Consider the following 20691-nt stretch of genomic DNA (forward strand, 5'->3'; position numbering starts at 1 on the left):
GGGAGGTTTATTCATTTATTCATTTATTTGTGTACGTCATTTATAGTCCGCCTTTCTCACTGAGACTCAAGGCGGATTACATAGTGTGAGATTAGTACAATCAATATCAAGGACATTTCCATACAGTATCAAGGGCATTTCCATAAACAAAATGTCATAGGGTTTTTAAAAGACAGCCTTAGCAAGGATCCAATACAGAGCTGAAGAATTGCTGAAACAGAACACAATTAATTCTAGGACTGACATTAGATAACATGAAGCACAGGTAGTTTATAGGAGTACATATTCAAAGCAACAGATAATATGCAAGGCAACATAGAGAAAGCCCATGTACAGGCTGCTGTTGATTTCGCCCGCGTGCAGACTGGCACCTGCAAGAGAACCTGTTCTGATCAGCGAAGCTGCCGTGGAGGGACATAGGGAGGGAGGCAGTCCCTTAGGTATGCTGGGCCAAGGCCATGAAGAGCTTTGTATGTAATAACCAATACCTTGAATTGAGCACGGTAACTGATAGGTAGCCAATGGAGTGACTGTAGGATGGGAGTGATTTTCATGCTCCTGCTCGCTCCTGCTAATAGTCGAGCTGCAGCATTTTGCCTTTTTTCACCAGCAAACTGGACAGTCCTGTAAACAAAGCAATACATACCTAGCTAATATCCAAAGATAAATTCATATCATATGGTGAGCAAACTCACACTATTGCTGAGCACTGGAAACAGGTTTGAGGTAAATTTCACATGATTTGTCTCCATTTCACCATATGGGGGCATGTGTAAAAATGACCATAGAACAATGACAGGGAAATGTCACCTTGTGGTTACATTACCTGTAAAAAATACTCACCAGAGAAATATTACCATTGCTGAAGTGGCAGTAAATTAGTGAAGGACAAACATTTCTCCTTCCTACTGATGTCTCCTGCAGGCATGCTTAGAAGAGGCTGTTGTGAAGATGTGTGAATTCCTCTTACAGCTTTTGCCTTAGATTTTAATGTTGGTTTTATTGATTGTATTTTAAAGTTTCAGTAGCTGTGTTCCAGCCCTGACATGGGATAGCCCAGTTGAGCCTGATCTCGTCAGATCTCAGAAGCTAAGTAGGGTTAGCCTTGGTAAGTAACTGGAAGGGAAATCTCCAACAAAGATCAGGTTTGCAGAGGCAGGCAATGGCAAACCACCTCTGTTAGACTCTCTTGCCATGAAAACCCTGCCAGGGGTCGCCGTAAGTCATCTATGACTTGAGGGCACTTTCCACCACCAGGCATGTTCAGGAGGTTTTTTTAAAATGTGAATAGCAATCAATGGCTATCCCAACCTCCTCAATGCTTCAAAAAGGCTCTGCAATCCCAAGTCATACAAGATGATGCCTTTTGGGAAAACACAAGACCAAAATCTCCTTTGCAGCATGCATCTTGTCAGGTGCAGTTTTTGGGAATCTGCCTATTGTAAACATGTTTTCTATCAGCTTTGATATACTAGAAAAGTGAGTTAAAAAACTACTTTCAGTAACAAGCATGATTGAAACTTTGAGGCAGTAGATGAGTGGATAACGAACCAGATGTCCAAAACAAGCGTCCAGATGTCCAAAACAAGCCAAAGTTTAGCAGATTGGGCATGAACACAGTCTGTTGCCAGGCTAGTGGCTCACACCTACCCCCTTCATTCTCCTTTTGCAAATGGATCTGGATTCAAAACTTCCTTGTTTCAGCACTTTCTGATGCAGTCGCCTCCAGATGTCCTGATGAACAGGAAACTGATCAAACCAGGAAGATGTGGTCCTTGACTGCAAGGAGCAGAGAGGTGGGAGGAATTGCGCAAGCACAGCAAGACGCTATGTTCGTGTCCGGCCTTGTAATTTAATCTTGGCTCATCACAATGTTTCGATGCAGCCAATTTCTGAAATGAGCTGGGACAGTAAAGCACCAGTCCAGGTGAAGGCAACCGTGGCTGAGCTCTATTAAAATGCAACAGAACGTAAGAATCAAATAGGCAATACCATATGGCTGTTTTGGAGACTGGGGAAAGGAGCGTTTAACTCTTCCCCTCCAGCCCTCTTAATAGCTCAGACACCTTTCCCAAGTTACAATCAATTCTGCAAGGGGAGGGAGGAGACCTACTTGTCTGCCTCCTCCCCCTCCTGGGAAGGAAACATCAGCTTTGAAGGGGTGATTTACACAGCAGGAGGGGCCTGGGAAGAAAGGGTTGAACACACCTTTTCCCAGTTTCCAAGAGAGCCACATGGTGCTGCTTATTATTATTATTTTTAAGTAGGTCTTAATCCTGGATTCCTCAAGGTTTATCAATCTTGGTCCCAAGTTAGGTATGACCAGGGCTTTTTTTCAGCTGGAACGCAGTGGAATGGAGTTCCGAAACCTCTTGAAAATGGTCACATGGCTGGTGGCCCCGCCCCCTGATCTCCAGACAGAGGGGGGTTTAGATTAGTCTGGAGATTAGGGGGCGGGGCCACCAGCCATGTGACCATTTTCTCCCAGAGCAACCCACTGAGTTCCACCACCTCTTTTCCCAGAAAAAAAAACGTGGGTATGACTATGCTGCTCCTTTAGTTTCAGCAAGACTTAAGTCATCACTTAATTTAGCTGAATCATGGCCAAGGCCTTCAAAGACTGCAATCTTCTGCACACTTACCTGGGTGTAAATTTCACTCAACATACCGGGGCTTGCTTCCAAGAAAATATGCACAGTACTGTACAGTACAGGAGTTAACAGCCAGGGTGATTACTTGCAATCCTATGTAGAATTACTCCAGTCTAAACCCAGTGAGATTAACAGTCTTAGACTAGAGTATAGTATAGGACTGCACTGTGCATCTTACTGGTTCTTTTATTTTAAAAACTTTTAAAGAATCTGGAAAAAAAACCCTGCTTATATCAGGGTCCTCCCCCAACAAATACTGGAGAAACAAACCACACTTAGAAAAATGAAAGCCGTTTTTTATTATTGTCTCCACAGCCAGTCATTTGACATGAACATGCATACGTAATTTGGCTACGCACACACCACTTTTTTTTAAACCTTAGTTATTAAAGTACGACATACATCCTTACAAAAACGAGTCAAAATGCAAACTTAATTTTTTTAAAAACAAACAGTTTTTACTCGATTCTTTTTTTTTTCTTAAAAAAAAGTTTGTGTTGGGTACCATTTGTACAAACACAGTTAATTTAAACAAACCTGTTCTTAAGTTTTCTTCCGGTTGCACATGAAAAAGCTGCAATAGAAAATGAAGTCACTGAAGGTTTCTTTTCTTTTTAAATAGCAGAAATAGGCAGTGTCGCCATGCACGAGAAGCAATATTAAATATTAGTTTTTCAAAAAACAAAAGGGAAAAAAAACACGTTTAAAAATATTTAGTTCAAGTCACAGAATTCTCCCCAGTACAGAGAAATCCAATATGCAATGCAGAATTAGCTGCCACGCAAAATGGCCGTTCTGAAAGGTAAAAAATACCTTCCAGAGTTCATACTTTTAATTGAGTTTGGCACAGAAAAAGAAGTTATCAACAGACTCGAGAATGAGAACGTGATTTTTAAAAAAGGGGGGGCGGGGAAGAGAGGATGAGAAGGAAAACAATCAAAAGCCAGACCGAACAAGATAGTAGTTGCAATCACTTAAAATTTTTTAAAAAAAGATCTGTGCATCTCAGTCATTGCAGAATACTGTCTTCTTTATACAGCAGGGCATAATTTCCAGGTAACCGTTATTGCAACATTGATTTAATTTGCTTGGAGGTAGTCTCATCATTCAAATGTTTTGTTGTGTACCTATAAAGGGAGGGTAGAAAAGAAGTTACCAATGCATAAACTGAATTTTTCTTAACGAGCAGCCCGATCCTTTAAAAGTCAAGGGGGGGAGGACATAAATATATGTTCCAGTGGGGGGGGGCAACTCTGGTCATCTGGAAAGCTGATTTGTCCCTACCTGGTCCTCTGAATTGGGGGCACCCAAAGGATCTGAGAAAGAGGCTTTGCTCCTTCTTCTCAAGGAAAACTTGACCCCTCTCCTTCTTTCTAGCACAACGCTACATACATCTTACTAAATTCTTTGCTAATTCCAATGCCAGTTAAATCAGCTGCAAAGTTTTTGTATCTTAACTGAGGTTTAAGATATTGTTGAAGTATAACTTGAGGTTACTTTTTGGCTGATGGCTCCATTTCTTTTTTTAAATTTTATTACTGGTGTGCTTTAACTAGTTTTAACTTGCTCAGAAGATCCCTTGTATAAATGACATACAAATGACTTTAAACAGTGCTAGACATTAGGCATTTCTGCAAATACTGTGGAAAACTTCCAGTGCCCCCATAACTGCAGTTCTGTACTAGTTCTTGACACTGCAGTTCTACAGAGCCAGGCAGTTATTAAACCTCTGCTATCTTAAGCACAGCAATTTAGATGATATCATTTGCAGGAAGCACAGAGAATGAAATAAGGGGTGCAGAGTTCGGCATTCATTTTAAATGAATGGCAAGAAAAAACAAGTTCCTAGTCCCTTGGGGTTAGGAAGGTATCCTTTGAGTACGTCGGGACAATGTCCAAGGAATCTCAGCACTCAGAAAGAGAAAACTGAATGACATTTCCAGTGTCCTTGCCTCTCCCTGTAACTGGTACAACTGGAAATATTTAAAATAGCAAGAAACTGCAGAATAAACCTTGTGCTGTATTATTTATATGACATAAAATATTATAAATGTCACTGAATTTAGTTTTTTTCTGGGTGCTGAATTTTAATTTTTTAAAATTATTATTAAAAATGGAGAACACATGACCCTGCTCCCAAGCAAAAAATAAAGAGACAGGTTTAGACCTCATTCCAAGCTATTCAACTGATGTTCAATATGAAGGAGAGTTGCACCTTTCTAAGTCTATTCAAGTTAACTCTGCTCAGGATAGCAACCCAAGCTGTCGGGCTCGTCAAGGGCAATTTTCTCAATATCTATTTCTATGCAATAAGAAGCAGCAACAGTAACAAACGGCTCCTCATTGGCAGCCTTGTCCAACAAGCCAGAAGCAAAGGAAAACCTCCGAGTCACCCATAACGGCACTTCTACCCGGTCAGGGCAGAGCCGAGAAGTCCCACCAAGTGTTGTGCTTGGATGGTCGCTGTGCCAACAGGTGCCAATCACTGGGCTCACTGTCAATTTGCCGTAAGACAGAACTTGGAACAATTCCACATTAAAGAGTTAAGTACCTGAGAGCATTTAGAAGGCCTTCTACACTGTTGGGAGGCTGGTCTTTGAGAACCTTGATGCAACCTTTCATCTGGAAATGAGGAGAAAGAAAGAAAAAGTCAGAAGTGGGTCTGGGTGGGCGAAACCATTCCACAGCCTGCAAACACTTATTTTAAACAAAAGTTCTGATCTGCATGGACTTCCACAATTCTCACATCTTCACAAAATGCCACCAGCCCTCACAATAAAGCAAGAGAACCCACACAGAGAACCACTCAACAGAGACATACTGGTTCACATGAACAACAGCTCCAACAAGTCCTGAGCCTGGAAACAGCACCATCGCTTGTATGCAAGAGCCATGTAATGTGTGAACTGGCCCCAAGTATGAACATGCAAGGTTTCCCTTTTATTGCCAGTCCATCTGATACTGCATGGTCTACACTGAGCAGCAGCAGCTGTCCATGGGCTCAGAGGTCTTTGCTGCCTTTATAACAGAGATGCCAGGGTTGAATCTAAGATCTTCTGCACACAAAGCAAGCACTCCAGTCCTCAGCCGCGCATGCATTAACTCTAAGAAGCACTCCCAATGTATTAAGATCTTTGTTCCTGGGGAGAACGCATGGATGTGGGCAAGGGGACGGGGTATTTGTATAATCACTTACATCAATTTTGGAAGTTTTAGCAAAAGCGCCTACTGGATGCACGTGGTCGTACAGAATGATCACACCAACCATTACCCTCAAGCAGAACGATACCGTTTCCTCATTTGTGAACCGGCTTCTGTATTCCCTACAAGTTTTCGTGAACACACAAACAAAAACGTAGTTACAGAAAGCAGAACTCTCACACAAGCAATTTGAGTTGCAATACATACACGGCTCCAGTGGAGCACCCTTCCAAAAGATAATGACCCTGTAAGAGACACAAATACTCACAAAAAGGACACAGCCTTGAGCCACAAGGGCTGGTGCCTGGCCATTTCTCCTGACAGTGCCGCACTGCAGGACACAACTTGCTAAAACCATTGTGATGATTAATCGCATGTTAATGGGTTGAAGCAGGTTCACAGTTGGAGGTATTTCGAGCCACAAATTCAACTGTGATCAGAGATTACAACCAAGGCTGCTGCAGCCCTGACCCACCCATAGATCACAGTTTCTGATTCAGCTGTGTAATGAAAGAGAGAGCTGCCAGTGTAAGATGCGCTCTAGCAATGTACAGCTTGTGCTTCAGCCGAGTACGCACAGTTCAGCCATTTTTCTGAATTATGTATGAGATAAAATCATTTGCAAAAACGATGGAGAGGCCTTCCAATAAGCCCCACTTTTAAAATATTAAACAATATTCCCAAGAGAGCCTGCAAAGCGATGCGTACCCAGCTTAATTAGATATATTCAGAACACCTCCAAACTAGTAAATGGGGCAGTTGCAAATGAAGAATTTTGAACAGAGATCTGCAGAAGAAGGAAGTGGTTCTCCATCTGTGACATCTAAGTAGTTATAGGCTACCAAGCGAAGGAGCTCAAGATTCCTTATGGCAATAACCTGGCTGGAGGCAGCAGAGGCAAGGCGGCCTTCACAGCGCCACACACCACTGCTCACCTCGCCACCTCCAAGATCAGCAGAGTGTTTCCGGCAGAGCTGCTCTGCGACTGTGCTGGGCCCCCTCTTCATCAGGTACAACAGAAGTGGCTCCTAAAGGAGCACTTCCCTCTGCCCCCCATCCAGCCTCCGGACATCTTCAGACAAAGCTCCCTAGAAATCCACCCCTTTTCCACACACCCCTTCTTGATCTGGGGCCAGACCAAAAGCAAACAAGATGCTAGAGATTATCTAGCCCTGGCATAATTAACCGACGACAAAACATCCAGATGCGTGCAAGCTCCTCGTTCCAAGGGTTTCCTATGTCTGTGGCTTCTTTTCAGCTTTCAGGGGGCCGGTTGGAGAGATTAATGTTGGTGTTTGTCCCCAAGGAGAAGCTGGAGTGCCCTGTTAAGGGCTGGACACGCAAGAACAGCTGTCCGGGATCAGACCAAGGATTCATTTAGCTTTGCACCTGGTTTCACACAGTGGCTGACCAGGTGCCCCTTAGCAGCCCTACAAGCAGGACAGAAGCTAGTGCTGGCCCATTACCCCCCCTCCCACCAGCAACACTGTGGAAGGGTCAAAAAGAGCCCTCATTGCCCCTTTGTGGCATCATCTCCTTCCTTAGCCACACCCTGCTTATGGGATGGGATGCAGGGGAAGCGTTCCTTATCACTGCCTCCATCATTGGGCCACATTTGAATTAGAGGGGATGACAGAGACTTCCTGTCCCTTCTTCTCCTCTGCCTGTCAGGCTTGATGAGTTCCACCTAAACCCAACTGCAGTCTTCTTTGGGGCACATATCACCATCTTTGAGGTTTTGGTATTCCACAAATAGGTTTACAAGCTTAATCAAAGTTCTATCCATGGATTGCACAACGCTCATTTGGAAAGCATGGTCATTTTATATAAGGCTTGAAACATTTTAATAGGCTTCAAGCCTTATATAAAAGCCACTCGGCTTCAGACCCATGCAAAAAGAACGAAGGTATGTCTGAAGCAGCATTTCTACTTACGGGGTTTCCAGCATGACTCGGCAAACACTGGCCATGGTGCTTAAGCAGTCTGTGGTATTTTCGATGGGTAAATTTTTATTCTGTAAACACAGGGGGAAAGGAGTTACTGAAGTGCAGAGGATTCTAGAGTTTACTGGCTTGTTCTAAGAGCAAGACAGATTATTATTACCTTCACTGTGTTGATGAGGCGGCTGAGAAATAGGTCAAGGGAATTATACAACACACATTCACCTTTAAACAGTCAACTGAGCAGGTTTTTATAGCCTAGTCATGCAACGTTGATGCCCTCGTTGGCAAGCTGGCTATTAAATGATATATTCCCCTCTCCATGAGCGTCAATTACTGGAGAGGGCACAGCAGGAATTTGGGACACACATATTTGAATGTACTTTATACTGTCAGACCACTGGCTTGTTTAGTTCGGTACTGTCTACTAGGAAGGTCAGCGGCTTTTTCTCAATTGCTGCTACTATCTTTTAAGAGGAGACTGAACCAGGAAACTTCTTCATGGAAAACAGAGGTTTTGCCAATGAACTGCAGCCCTTCCATAAACTGGAGTGATTCTGAATTTTTGAGTTTCTGGAGGCTTTGCCCTTGAACTTGAGTGCAAGCGTATCCTCAATTATGCGGTTGTTGACCTCCAGCAGGATCATGCCGATGGCTGCGGGTGGGACGAGATGAGGAGGGGTACGGAAGCCAGGCGGGGAGGGGAGGAGGGGCAAGGGGGGGAAAGAGAAACCGCCTAGACAAGAATCACACCACACCGGGGACCTGCCCGACTCCAACCATTTCCGCCACAGGGCCCCCCAATTTTTGTGAAGGCTTGACAAGATTACCCATCCTATCCCAGATCCTATCCCACTAAGCCTGGGAGCTCCAAATTCTACAACGTTCCAAATTTTTGACTGGTATACTTCACAGAAAGTGAATAACGAGATTCACATAAAATTCTCTAAGGCAGAGACTCCGTGGCAGTACATGCATTACCTCTGCAAAGCAAACTTGCCATTTCAGGAAAGTTACCATCCCTAGGAGAGACTGTTTGTGCATTTACCTCTGAAACAAATTTTGTTGTGGCATCGCTTAAGGTTTTCAGCATCGGCGTTGCTTCAGCGTAAAATAAAGACATTCTGTTGGCCAACTCGTTGTTTACTTCGTTTTCCCCTTCTGCCTACCAAAACAGAGAAGACAAAAGACCCCAGTCTTCACTGGTTTTGAATAAATGGATGAGTGGGGAAAGGATGATAAAGAAGCACTTTATTCACTTGAACTAGGAGGTTACCTACTGGAACATTATTGATTCTCATACGACTCAAGGTTCTTCTGTAATAGCTGAAATCATTCTGTATAGCGGGATTTGTCATCTGGAAGTAAGAAAATAAGTATATTTTATCTAATCAACATTTCAATTTAGATATCCTGTCTCATCCGGGGCGGGGGGTGTCTTAAGACTCCACAAGTCTGAAATGGTGCAAAAGTTAAGCGTTGTTTGAGCCTTTCCAAAGAATTTCATACATACAAATCCTACTTTGAGAGCACTAGTGAACTTGAAATCAAGAGTGACCGGCAAAGAACACTTGTCAAAACATTGCACTGGATTAGGAGTCTAGGATCTGGCCTTATATAGTATTATGCTGGGGCCAGATTTTCAATAGTTGGGACACTGGATCAAATCAGGCAACAATGGAAGATCACGGATCTCTGTTTATTTCTAAAAAAAACCCAATGAAATTGAATGGGGCTCCAATTCACACTGGGGCCAGAGGGGAGGCACGGGTCAAACGCTTGCATCCCTGCCTGGTTTGGCTGTTCATTTTTTTTTTCATTTAGAAGTATAACACAATGTTGCAGGGGGCTGCTCTGATTAGCAAAACCAGGAGGGAACATGGAGAGTCATGATCCCAGCTGCTTCGTGAAACAGACTCCAAAAATTCAAACACCAAGACAGCGAGTGATGTACCAAATAGTACTTGGTAGGAGCAGCCAGTCTTGGCTACATACCAGTAACTACCGCCAATGGGGCAGGAAGCTCAGGGGCATGATGATGGTGTAGCTGCACTACCCAGTGCAAAGACCTTTAGCAGCTTTTGCCAGTTAACAGACCTGCACAAGTCAGTAGACTGGATTTAGTACCTTCCTCCACTAGGTGTTGCTCAACAACGGAGGCTAACATGTCCCCTAGGAATTCCCCGCCAGCCTGACCAAGGTCTGATGAGTGAACAAGTATCTCAGTGAGTCAGAGATGCTTCGTGCCCATCCAAATGGGCAAGCACCATTAATAAATTATTTATTCAGGAGGGCATTTTTGTAAAGCTAAAAGGGCTGTAATATAATGGAATTGTATAGCGTGCCTTGCTCTTACCTCGCTGTCTTCAGCTTTTAATTTCTGCATTGTTTATGATGTTATCACAGCTGATACCTTTTTCTTTTGCATCATTTTTCTCACTTTGTAATCCCAGTCCTATTGCACTGTTTATTTGATATCTTATGCTGTCTGATTGCACTGTTCATAGTCTGTGATTTGCCTCGAGTCTCAGTGAGTCAGAATGTCAAGTAAATAAGCAAGGAAAATATTCTGCACTTACCTTCAGCTCGTCAAACCGGAGTGTGAAGTGAAGGATTTCTGCAAACTGCTTGGCAAGAGCCTGCTCTCGCTCCAGGTGCTGCGTGGGAGAATACGGGGTGCTCGTCAGGGCCCCAAGAAGACCTCGTAATGCAGCTTCTACATGGAAACAGGGGAAGCAAGGGCGCCTATAGAACAGCATCAATATATCAAACATCCTGGAGCATTAAACGGCTACAAAAAGTGGGACACAAGTATATACTGGGTATCGTAAGTTCAGAGGCCAAAGAAAATAATCTTGCTCACAGTAGAAAAGAGCAAGAGTCCAGTAGCACCTATAAGACTAACAAAATTTGTGGTAGGGTCTGAGCTTTCATGAGTCACAGCTCACTTCTTCAGATCCCAAGAGTCCAGTGGCACCTATAAGACTAACTAAATTTGTGGTAGGGTCATGAGTCACAGCTCACTTCTTCAGATCCCAAGAGTCCAGTGGCACCTATAAGACTAACTAAATTTGTGGTAGGGTCTGAGTTTTTGTGACTCTTGCTCTTTCTACTGCTACAGGCAGACTAACACGGCTACCCATCTTGATCAGTCTTCTTACAATGCAGCTAATAGCGGTAACTAGATAATGCTAGGATAGGAAATTAAGTAACAGAACAGCAAAAAGCAACACTTCTGCTTGGGGATATAGCCTTGGGAGTCCCATGCAGTAATTTCATTCAGCTGAACCATGCTAAAAGTTATTTAACACCTTGGAATGCCCGGCTAATCTAAAATACATCTCCAGAGATATGGAAAAGGTCAACTCACTGCTTGTTACTGATACATACCTAACCTTTGAGAAAATTCATAGAATTTCTTTAGTTTGCCCACAAGAGGAACAACTGCACCCCATGCTTTCTCTTGGAGCCTCTCATCGCTGGGATGCTGTATTGCCTGCAAAATGGAACACATGCAAGGATGTTGCTTCAACATATGTGATATCACCTTTGTTTGAGACCCACCTAACATGGGAAGACCACACCATAAGAACACAAAATACAGCCACTATTTGTATGTCCCTGATGGCTAGGGTGGTGGACCTGGAGGAGGTAAGGAAGAGGGAGGAGTACCCAGAGGAGGTCTTCACTAAACAAACTCTCTTTCACACTCTTTAGTAATTCCCGTGGAGAAAATGAAGATCATAGAACTGCAGCAAAAAGGGTGGTTGGAGGAAGGGGAGTAGAGTTGTTAACCAAAGTGCTGAAGAGACTTGCAAAGATGCTTTATATGGATTCAGACCACTGGTCCACCTGGCTCAATGTAGCAGGGGGTTGAACCTGGAACTTGTGTATAATAGCCAGAGTTGTGCAGTGGTTAGCTCAGGTCTCAACAAATCCCAGGGACCAGGTTGCCACGGCGCCTAAAAATGTCATGGTGCCGTGTTGTATTTTAGGCAGTGATTTTATTATGAGGTTTTTATTATGATGACAGCCAGGGTTAGCCCCATATTTATTTTGTCATATTATAGCTTGAATAAAATTATGAGAAACTATGAAGTGACTAGTAGCCAGCATTTATTAGAAAACATGGTCATGAGTCTGCCATGCACATTTTGGTACTGGCTCCTACAGCCAAAGAAAACAGGCCAAGGCTGGGGTTGGAGTGTATCTGACCAGGATCTGGGACACCTGGGATCCAATCTCCACTCAGCCATGGAAGCTGCAGGGTGACCTTGGGCCCATGTATCACTCTTACAGCCTAACCTGCCTCACAGGGTTGTTGTGAGGATAAAATGGAGAAGGGGAGAATGTTGCGATCCACTTTGGGTATAAACAAAGTAAATAAGTAAATAAATAAATAAAGGCACATGCTCGACCACTGACGAACTGCTCTTGCCACCCTCCCCCAAATTATTTGAATATTCCTCAAAGCAGCGGAACTTGAGGCCCTACATCAATATCTAAATGCCAAGGAAGCACAGTGCCTTGATGGAGAAGTGCAACTCTAAGGGCAGGTGGCACGCAACGAACAAGAAATAGAGCTCCTACATATATGCAGAAAGCCACAGTGGCCTTCTTTACGGGGCTGCTGAGAGGGCAAGCTAGATACGGAATCTCACACTTTGCACGCTAAATATACTATATGATCAGAAGTAATTCATTCTTAAAAAGTTATAGTGTCTATGCTTTACCTCTCGTATTTCGTGACCAGCTCCTCTGTAGGACTGCAAGTCTTCCAGGATTCCTTCTGCATCCTTTAACACTACGTTTACCTGATTATAAATTTCTTTTTCTGACTCTGTAGGCTGAGCATCTAAACAACAAAAGAGCAAATTACGTCATTCTGGCAGTTACTTCCATTTCAAGTACACACACCACTGTACATGCTTCTTATTGTGGTGTTTGTGTATGTATATATATATGTGTGTGCTTTCAAGTATTACAGTAACAGCTCTGGAGAGTTATTCAAGGCTAAGATTTTTCAAAAACAGCACTCTCGCAATTGCCATATGACAACTGGAATACATGCACTCAATTTACCTCTACCTATTCATTTTCTTTCACCAATAATTCTATTTTAAGATGGCACTGGCTTCCAATCTGTTAACAGCACTCTCAAAGAAGTGTCACTGGTGAGCACTGTTCACTGGAGCCAAAAAAGCAGATTTGCCACAGAAAGAGGCACACTCCAGAGGGATAGCAATGTGCCGATAGCATATAATGGAAACAGTAATCCTATGGCTTACTGAGAGAAAACACACACAAAAAAACCTTGTGCAATATACATATATATAGTTTTAGATATATATAAAGCTCTCACTTTCAAAATCAAGGAAAAAGTTTGGTCCCTGCTCAAGGTCTGTGCATGTCAAAACTTTAAGAAGGTTTCCCATGTTAAGACACCTGTGGAAAAAAGGAGAGAAGACTGTTTAAGGGGTCACAAGTAGGAGAAAGTACAGCAAGAGCTCTCTGGACAGTTTCAGGTACGAGTGCTAAGTGCCTTGGAATTGAAGTACTATTTCCAGCCTCTCCCAAGTGAAAAATGGTTCTCCCATAGAACAGAACTTGCTTCACAAAGCGGCCAAGAAAGCTATGCACTGTAAACTTCTCCAACCATGCTCATAAGGCATTCATTTCTCCAACAGTTTCCCGTAGTGCTCACTGCTCACCAAAGTAGTATTTCAAAATTTTTGTTCTGAGGCAGAGAGGTTTATTCTTGAACCCTTCTTGATTTAACTTCAGAAGATTTATTGTTGGGAACCAAGTTAGTTAGTCTTTCCCTACTCCACTTTAATGGATCCAAAACTCACAGGTCTGTAAAAACATCGTCATGTATCCACCATACTTAGAAAATGACACAGACACACATCCCTGAAGTAGCTTCTGCACCAACAGCTGGATTCTGTGGCACATGATAAACACGAGTGACATGAAAAACTTCTGCTCATTCATACAATATAACAAAAAAGGCTTCCCCTGGAAATAACTAGCAGCTATAGAGCGGAATCCCGCCCGGGAGACAACAATAAATGCTGATAGTCAAAAAACTAACCTGTATATATCATATGTAATATTATAAATAATTGTTAACATAGCATAAGCTACAATCTGTTAATTACAAAAATAGAAACTCCTAACATTCAAGTGACCATCGTCGTTCATTCATGTACATACACTTAACATGTGAGTCCCATACCAGAGACCCCAACGGGTGTAAAGACGATGTTAACAGATAAGTCTGTGAATGTCCATTAATCATAAATTGTATCTTCTTTGTTCATACAATATGGCGGCAGCTTCCACCACAAGGGCCTAATTCTCACTGAGGTGGCAATCCTCTGTCTGGGCCTACACCACGGCATACTGTTGATGGGGCCCCCGTGATTGAACGCTCCATCATACAAAGCAAAAACCCCCTCCACATAGAAAATTAAAAATTAGGAGAAAGTTTTCCATCCCGGCCTTCTCTCTGATACGCTGGCATCTTATGTGTATCAAACCTTTTGTATTTGGCCTTGGAAGCCCCATCTCCATGCGAAGTGACAAAACTCAGACACAGCTTTGCTACTTCAGTGAGGACCAGGCCTACCTCACCCAGAGGGATTCTCCAACAATGTCTAAGTGAACTTCCCTAAAGGGAACAAAAATACTTTTGGTCCTCCCTACAACTTCCTCACTACACGACTGACAGATGTTGAGCTTTTCCTTCTCACTCTTCACTGAAGACTCAGAAGCATGCAAACCCAAAGACTTTAAGATCTCCGTGATACAGACCCTCACAGAAGGGGGATGCGGGGGAACAACCTTGAAAAACAAGAGCCCGCCTTCGTCACATGAAAGTCTGAAAGGAGCTCGGACCCATGACCAAGAAGGCTTTCTGCGTTGCCACCCATCTAGCCATAGGTGGCAAAGCAGGGCCTTTGAAGATGACTGGTTAGGAAGGTTCATATGTGAGCAGGTGGTCCTTCAGGTAGGCTGCCCCAACCCATATATAGCTTTAAAGGTCAATAACAGCACCCTGAATTAGGTCCAGAAGCACATCGGGAGCCACTGTAGATGGAACAAGATTGGCGTGATATGGTCCTTACAACCCAGTCCAGTCAGCATTCTGGCCACAGCATTAAATTAAACTGATTAAATGGGCGAATTTAGGAATTTGCTTTCTAGGTCAGTTTCCTGCCCGATAGCTATTTTTAGAGGTAAAATTAAAAGCTTAATGGATTTTTGGTAAATATAATGCAATCAATCTATGTAGATTTAATAGCGGGGGAAGATGAGCCCCACCGCCATCTTTTATTCCACCCGTTTCTTTTCACACTGCTGGAAGACTTTAGTAGCGACTTAACATCCTTGTGATTTGATACGGCATTTGATTCTGAATGGAATTATGGATCTTGGCATTTTATTGACTGGATTTTAGTAAATCCAGATTTTGTCGTATAATTTACTTGCTGTAAACTGTCCTGAAGACCAACGTGATTGCTAAGGCAAAGCATAACAAAAATACGCAAATATGAAAATCCACACTTAATGTTACAAATAAAAGGACAAATTCTAACTTGTAATTCATAGAATTTAAATGTACAGATGTCATAAAAGAGGGAAAGTGGCTTACAACTAACAATAAACCTCTTGGCATATTGTATTATAAATGAATCATTTTAAAGTGTTGAGATGGCTGCTCACAAAGCTACAGCAACTGTGTTATATTTTTTAAAATGTGAATTTGGGATTTGGGTTTTTTACACATTTGAGGGTCTTTGCTGCTTGCTTTTTTAAAGAAGTCATAAATACATTGCACTTTGTACTCGACAACAAAATTGTAAAGAGCATGCCAAATGCATAAAGAGAACATACTGAAACCCCACTATACAATTAACCAAAACAAACTGATGGCACCAGAGGGAAGTCGGAGACTGAACAGATAAAAACATGCATGTCTGTTTCTAATTGGATGGAATAGCTCTCTTTATAATTATTCACCTATAAGGGGTAAAAGATATTTTGATGTCACATACACCAACTAAAAACATTTCCCTAGACAGGTGTTAAGAAACATTTTTGAAGAACAGGTTTTTTTTTCGTAATATAAAAAGAAGGGTGGCTTTTTCCCCTCTGTATGCGGAAAATAAACACCTACTTTAATAATTTACCTGTGCCTATTTCTATGTGCTTCCTTTCATGCAGATGTTCTTTGATACAGGAACTGAAGGCTGAATGGCTACAATCATGTGCGGATACACTGCTAGTCCTACCCACTTACTCTACTAGGGATCCCTTCTGGCACCTGAAAAAAATTTAAATGCCTTTTGCCAACTTCAGTTTTGAATTTCTGTGTTCTAAGGATTCCAGACTGTCCTTGCTTAGCATCTCAGAATTCCCTCCCAGCATTTTCTAAAGTATCAGCGAACAGGGCTCTTGGGCTGAGTGGAACAGGTTGTGGGAAAACAGAACAGCTAGCTGAGAAACACGGTTTCAAACTTGACCTACTTTCAGAGAGTAAGACATACGGAACGCCACATTTCATTACAATGACCTGGCCCGTTATAGCCTCGTGGGGTCTTCTGATGCTGAAGCCATGTCAAAACCAGACAGGCGGAAAGCCGAGACATATTTTCAAAACAAGATTTGCACGCATGCCCTTCATGCTGGAAACAGCCCTGACACATTTGGGGGGCGGGGTGGGCTCAATCCAGAGAAAATGCAACAGAGATACACAATGTAAAACCAACTACAAGAAATAGTTTCCCGAGGGGGGAAGAGTACATTAATAGCTATTTTGTTCCCAACTAGCAAACAAGAGACTTGATCCAGTAAGCCACGACCCCCCCTCCCCCATTTCAATATTTATAGAAGAAGAGCAGATAAAGAATTCCTCACAGCCTGAAATGGGTGAAGTGGAAAATGATTGTGCTTTTTCATTTGGGGAAACTACAAAGAGGAACAAGGAGACACATGCAGGCAGAATGTTAATTTTAACAATAACCCTAAAGGTAATGCTTCTAAAATATTTCTTACTCCTTCTTAACTGAAGGAACTGAACTTCAAAAAGGCATAATAACGTATTCTTTCTCCATCTTCTCTTATTCTCCTAATAAGCAAAATATTCAGCAAAAGGCCACTACAGCCAAAGACTTATGGAGCTGGAGGGACAGCTAATACTTTTAAAGTAGGAAACGCCCCCAAAGTTCCAAAGGAGCCCTAAACATGGGGAAAGCAGCGTGTCTGCAGGTGGTTCCCCCAGATATATACAAAAATGCATCTAGCTAGTTCAAGTGGAGCCCAAATGCAAGGTACACAGACCTTATTGCCAGCCAGAATAATTATGAAGCAAACAACTGTTTTTCCGACAGGGAAAAAAAATTAAATTTGCTTTTGTTTTGTATTGTTTAAAAACAAACAAAACATGGGAACTACCACTGTTCCCTAACTAAAGCATGCAAAGTTCATGTGTGCAAGTCTGCTTGATTGTGTAACTGGTGGAACGAGAACGTTTTTAGCACAAAACTCCAATCCTGCAGGCTGCACAACAAGGGAAAAGCACAGTCCACAAATATTCGACAGACAACACAATCTGAATGTAGAAATGACGGGGACTAACTATCAAGCAGGGATGAGGAAGAGGAATTAACAAAAGGACTTGGCGATACTCTCTCTTTAGCAGGCTGAATATTTTTATCTTCCCGGAGTACAACTGGGAACTGCGGGCAAAGAGATTCTTAACATTGATAAGATTAGTCAGGAGATGAGACCCTTGGTAACAGATGACAACGCAAACTCAGCAGCCAATTGGATCATGATACGCTTTCTTTAGATACCAAAACGTATGGCTTTCTGAAAGCAATGCCAGCAAAGCAGATTTGCAAGGCTTAGCAACTGATGCTCCTCCTATCTTAGCAACTTGTGTGTGTGTGATGTGGTGTTAAGTCACAGCTGACTTACGGCAACCCACAGGGTCTTCCAGGCACAACACAAACAGAGTTGGTGGTTTGCCCTTGCTTGCCTCGGCGAAGCAACCCTGGACTTCTTTGGTGATCTCCCATCCCAGGGCCAACCCTGCTTAGATTCCGAGATCTGATGCGATCAGGCTAGCCTGAGCCACGCAGGTCAGGATGATTTACATGTTAGGGGAAATAAATAATTTGAAAAGCAGGAGGCTGAATTCTTCGCTGCATCTCATTCCATAAAGAGAAAAACAAACAGAATGGAAACATCTTCCAGCACGTGTTGGAACAACCGCTCTATGCTCACATTGTTGGAAGGTGCTGACTGGTTCACTGGTGGTGAACTCTACTGTTGAGCTAATGCCTGCAAAATAGTTAAATGGCAGCAGGTATGATTAGGAGGGGTCAACTATTGGGACAAGTATGCCCTGTCAAAGTTGAAATAAGAGAAAATACAACATCAAAGTTTGTTAACAGTTTGAATGCGACTTTTTGGTAAACGCTACACTTATTGTATTGTCGAAGGCTTTCACAGCCGGAGAACGATGGTTGTTGTGGGTTTTCCGGGCTGTATTGCCGTGGTCTTGGCATTGTGGCTGGCATCTTCAGAGGTGTAGCACCAAAAGACAGAGATCTCTCAGTGTCACTGGCCCAGATTTGTGAATTGTATGTTCCGGTGGATGTTGTTGAGATGATTCCACACTGTGACACTGAGAGATCTCTGTCTTTTGGTGCTACACCTCTGAAGATGCCAGCCACAGCTGCTGGCGAAACGTCAGGAACTACAATGCCAAGACCACGGCAATACAGCCCGGAAAACCCACAACAACCATCGCTACACTTATCGACTGAGGTTTTTAACTGTGATTTTGGACTTCCAATTGGGATGAGCATATGGTGATTAAAGAAAGTCTAATAATTTTGGTGCTCTGGGCTGAATGGCCCAGGCTACCCTGATCTCATTAGATCTCAGAAGCTAATCAGGGTTTGCCCTGATTAGTACTTGGATGTCCATGGTTGCTACGCAAAAGCAGGCAATGGCAAACCACCTCTGAACGTCTTTTGCCTTGAAAACCCAACTGGGACACCATAAGCTGGCTGCAACTTGACAGCACTTTTCACCACAATAATCGTGATGAATAAACTGGCTTCTCGCTTTGGCTCAAGTTTATTCAGCCTTGGAGAGGGACAGCAGAACGCAGGTCCTGACTATCTCATAACTAGGTCCTCTGGCTCTCCCCTGCCGGAGCCTATGGATCTGTTCTTCTAGCAGTGGCACTTTCTACTTGTCCAAGGAATTGTCCCATTACAAGAGGCTCCTCATACCGGCAGAAAGTGCCACAGCCAGCAGAATAGACCTGTGGGATCCAACTCGTAATTCGTGTCCACTTCACGTCACAAACTCCTGTTGCTTGTGCTATCCAAGCTGTGGGCTGCCAGCTATGATTTATACAGTGTAATCCCAATATCTGAAGTGCTTCATGCACATTTACAGTGCAATCCTAGGCAGAGTTACACCAATCTAAGGTCCCTGAAATCAAAAGGATTAGATAGGAGTGACTCTGTGAAGGATTATACAGTCAATAATCCTTTCAAACAGCCCTCAAAGAGAATATTCCGCAGAGCCTGTAAAACGGAGATGTTCCGCCAGGCCTTCGGCTGACTGTCAGCATGTGACCCCCTTCTTCCATCAAAGACCACCACTTTTTCTGGGGCTGCCCTCGGCCATCTGCTATGCCCATATACAGACTCCCAAATATTTATTTAAATAGCCTGCATCTGGACTATTTTAATGACTTTTAAAGATTATTACTGATGTTGTGGTTTTGATTGATTCACTGTTTTTTATGAAGGTTGTTAGCTGCTCGGAGCCCATTTGTGGGGAGGGCAGGGTATAAATCAAATAAATAAATAATATTGACTCCTTTATGGCCACCCAGTGGGTTCCTGGCCAAGGTAAGATTTGAACCAGGGATATCTCAGCTCACATACTCTGCTAACTGGTAGGTATGCTTGTAAATATTGCGCATTGCAAACAATAAGAAACGGGGGAAACACGCCTAAGTAGCGCATGCAGAGACAACTTGGTTTGGAGGCTGAGTAATAGTCACCGATTTCCCTTTCCTGAATTCAGTGTAGTTGGAGACAACAGATCGAGGAAACAGGTTTTAGGAGATTAATGTATACATATGACTAAGACTGGAAGGAACCAAACTGCCATAAATATACAAGATCATGGCCTCGGGCGTCTGTTTTTTGACACCCCCCTCCTTTGTTTTAACATCCAGCCCAATAAAGAATGTTGGTAAAATCAAAATCTTGCAAATTGTTCTGTGTCGCTTTGTTTGGTCTTGATGAAAAGAAGGACACCGCTTTTGTTTTTGGATAGTTAAAGGAGTATCACGGGCACTGAAAATATTCTTTTGGAGTAGATTTAACAATCCCTCCTCACCTCACAGTCTCTTTTCTACTGCTGACATCTAGTGGTGGATTTTTAACATGCCACCTTATATCGGTGGAAAGAACACAGATGCAGGTGAAGCCAAATTCTGTTAGCGTGTCCTCTCTGAAAAGTTGTCAGAAGCAACAACATGTTGGCGGTGACTGTTCCGTCAGAAGTTCATCTTGTTTTGCTCTGCAGTATTCACAACATGAAAAATAACTCAGAAGGGAGGAATGAGATTGCAAGTGTGTGGGGGGGGGGGCTCACTGAGGTGTAAATGAGGGTTTGCAGGATCAGTCGTACTTAAGTTTCATCACATACTCAGTTGAACATCAATTGCTCAGAGCAAAAAAAAATTAGTTTGTTGCAGCCACTGTCATATATTAAAACAGCAAGTTTAAATACTGTACCAATTAAAGCTAGACCACTATTGTGTGGAATGGCCATCTCTTTTTTTAAAAGAAAAGGAA

At 42.8% G+C, this 20691-nt stretch overlaps 1 protein-coding gene across 8 annotated transcripts in view; it reads right to left on the reverse strand.

Moving 5' to 3' along the window:
* Nucleotides 1-2926: 2926 nt before the first annotated feature.
* The window catches only part of CYRIB (CYFIP related Rac1 interactor B), an 83520-nt gene continuing 65755 nt past the window's right edge, over nt 2927-20691 (reverse strand). For all 8 annotated transcript variants that reach the window (XM_054985782.1, XM_054985777.1, XM_054985773.1 and 5 more), the window contains 10 exons: nt 13155-13237; nt 12526-12647; nt 11183-11288; nt 10372-10508; nt 9073-9150; nt 8841-8957; nt 7787-7866; nt 5848-5974; nt 5203-5273; nt 2927-3778 (listed from right to left, as the gene is read on the reverse strand). In XM_054985782.1, the coding sequence (XP_054841757.1) occupies nt 3715-3778; nt 5203-5273; nt 5848-5974; nt 7787-7866; nt 8841-8957; nt 9073-9150; nt 10372-10508; nt 11183-11288; nt 12526-12647; nt 13155-13227 (975 nt within the window). In that variant the 5' untranslated portion in view covers nt 13228-13237 and the 3' untranslated portion in view covers nt 2927-3714. The remainder of the gene's footprint in view (nt 3779-5202; nt 5274-5847; nt 5975-7786; nt 7867-8840; nt 8958-9072; nt 9151-10371; nt 10509-11182; nt 11289-12525; nt 12648-13154; nt 13238-20691) is intronic.

This window comes from Eublepharis macularius, chromosome 7 (genome assembly GCF_028583425.1).
Source record: "Eublepharis macularius isolate TG4126 chromosome 7, MPM_Emac_v1.0, whole genome shotgun sequence".
In the NCBI taxonomy this organism is placed as follows: Eukaryota; Metazoa; Chordata; class Lepidosauria; order Squamata; family Eublepharidae; genus Eublepharis; species Eublepharis macularius.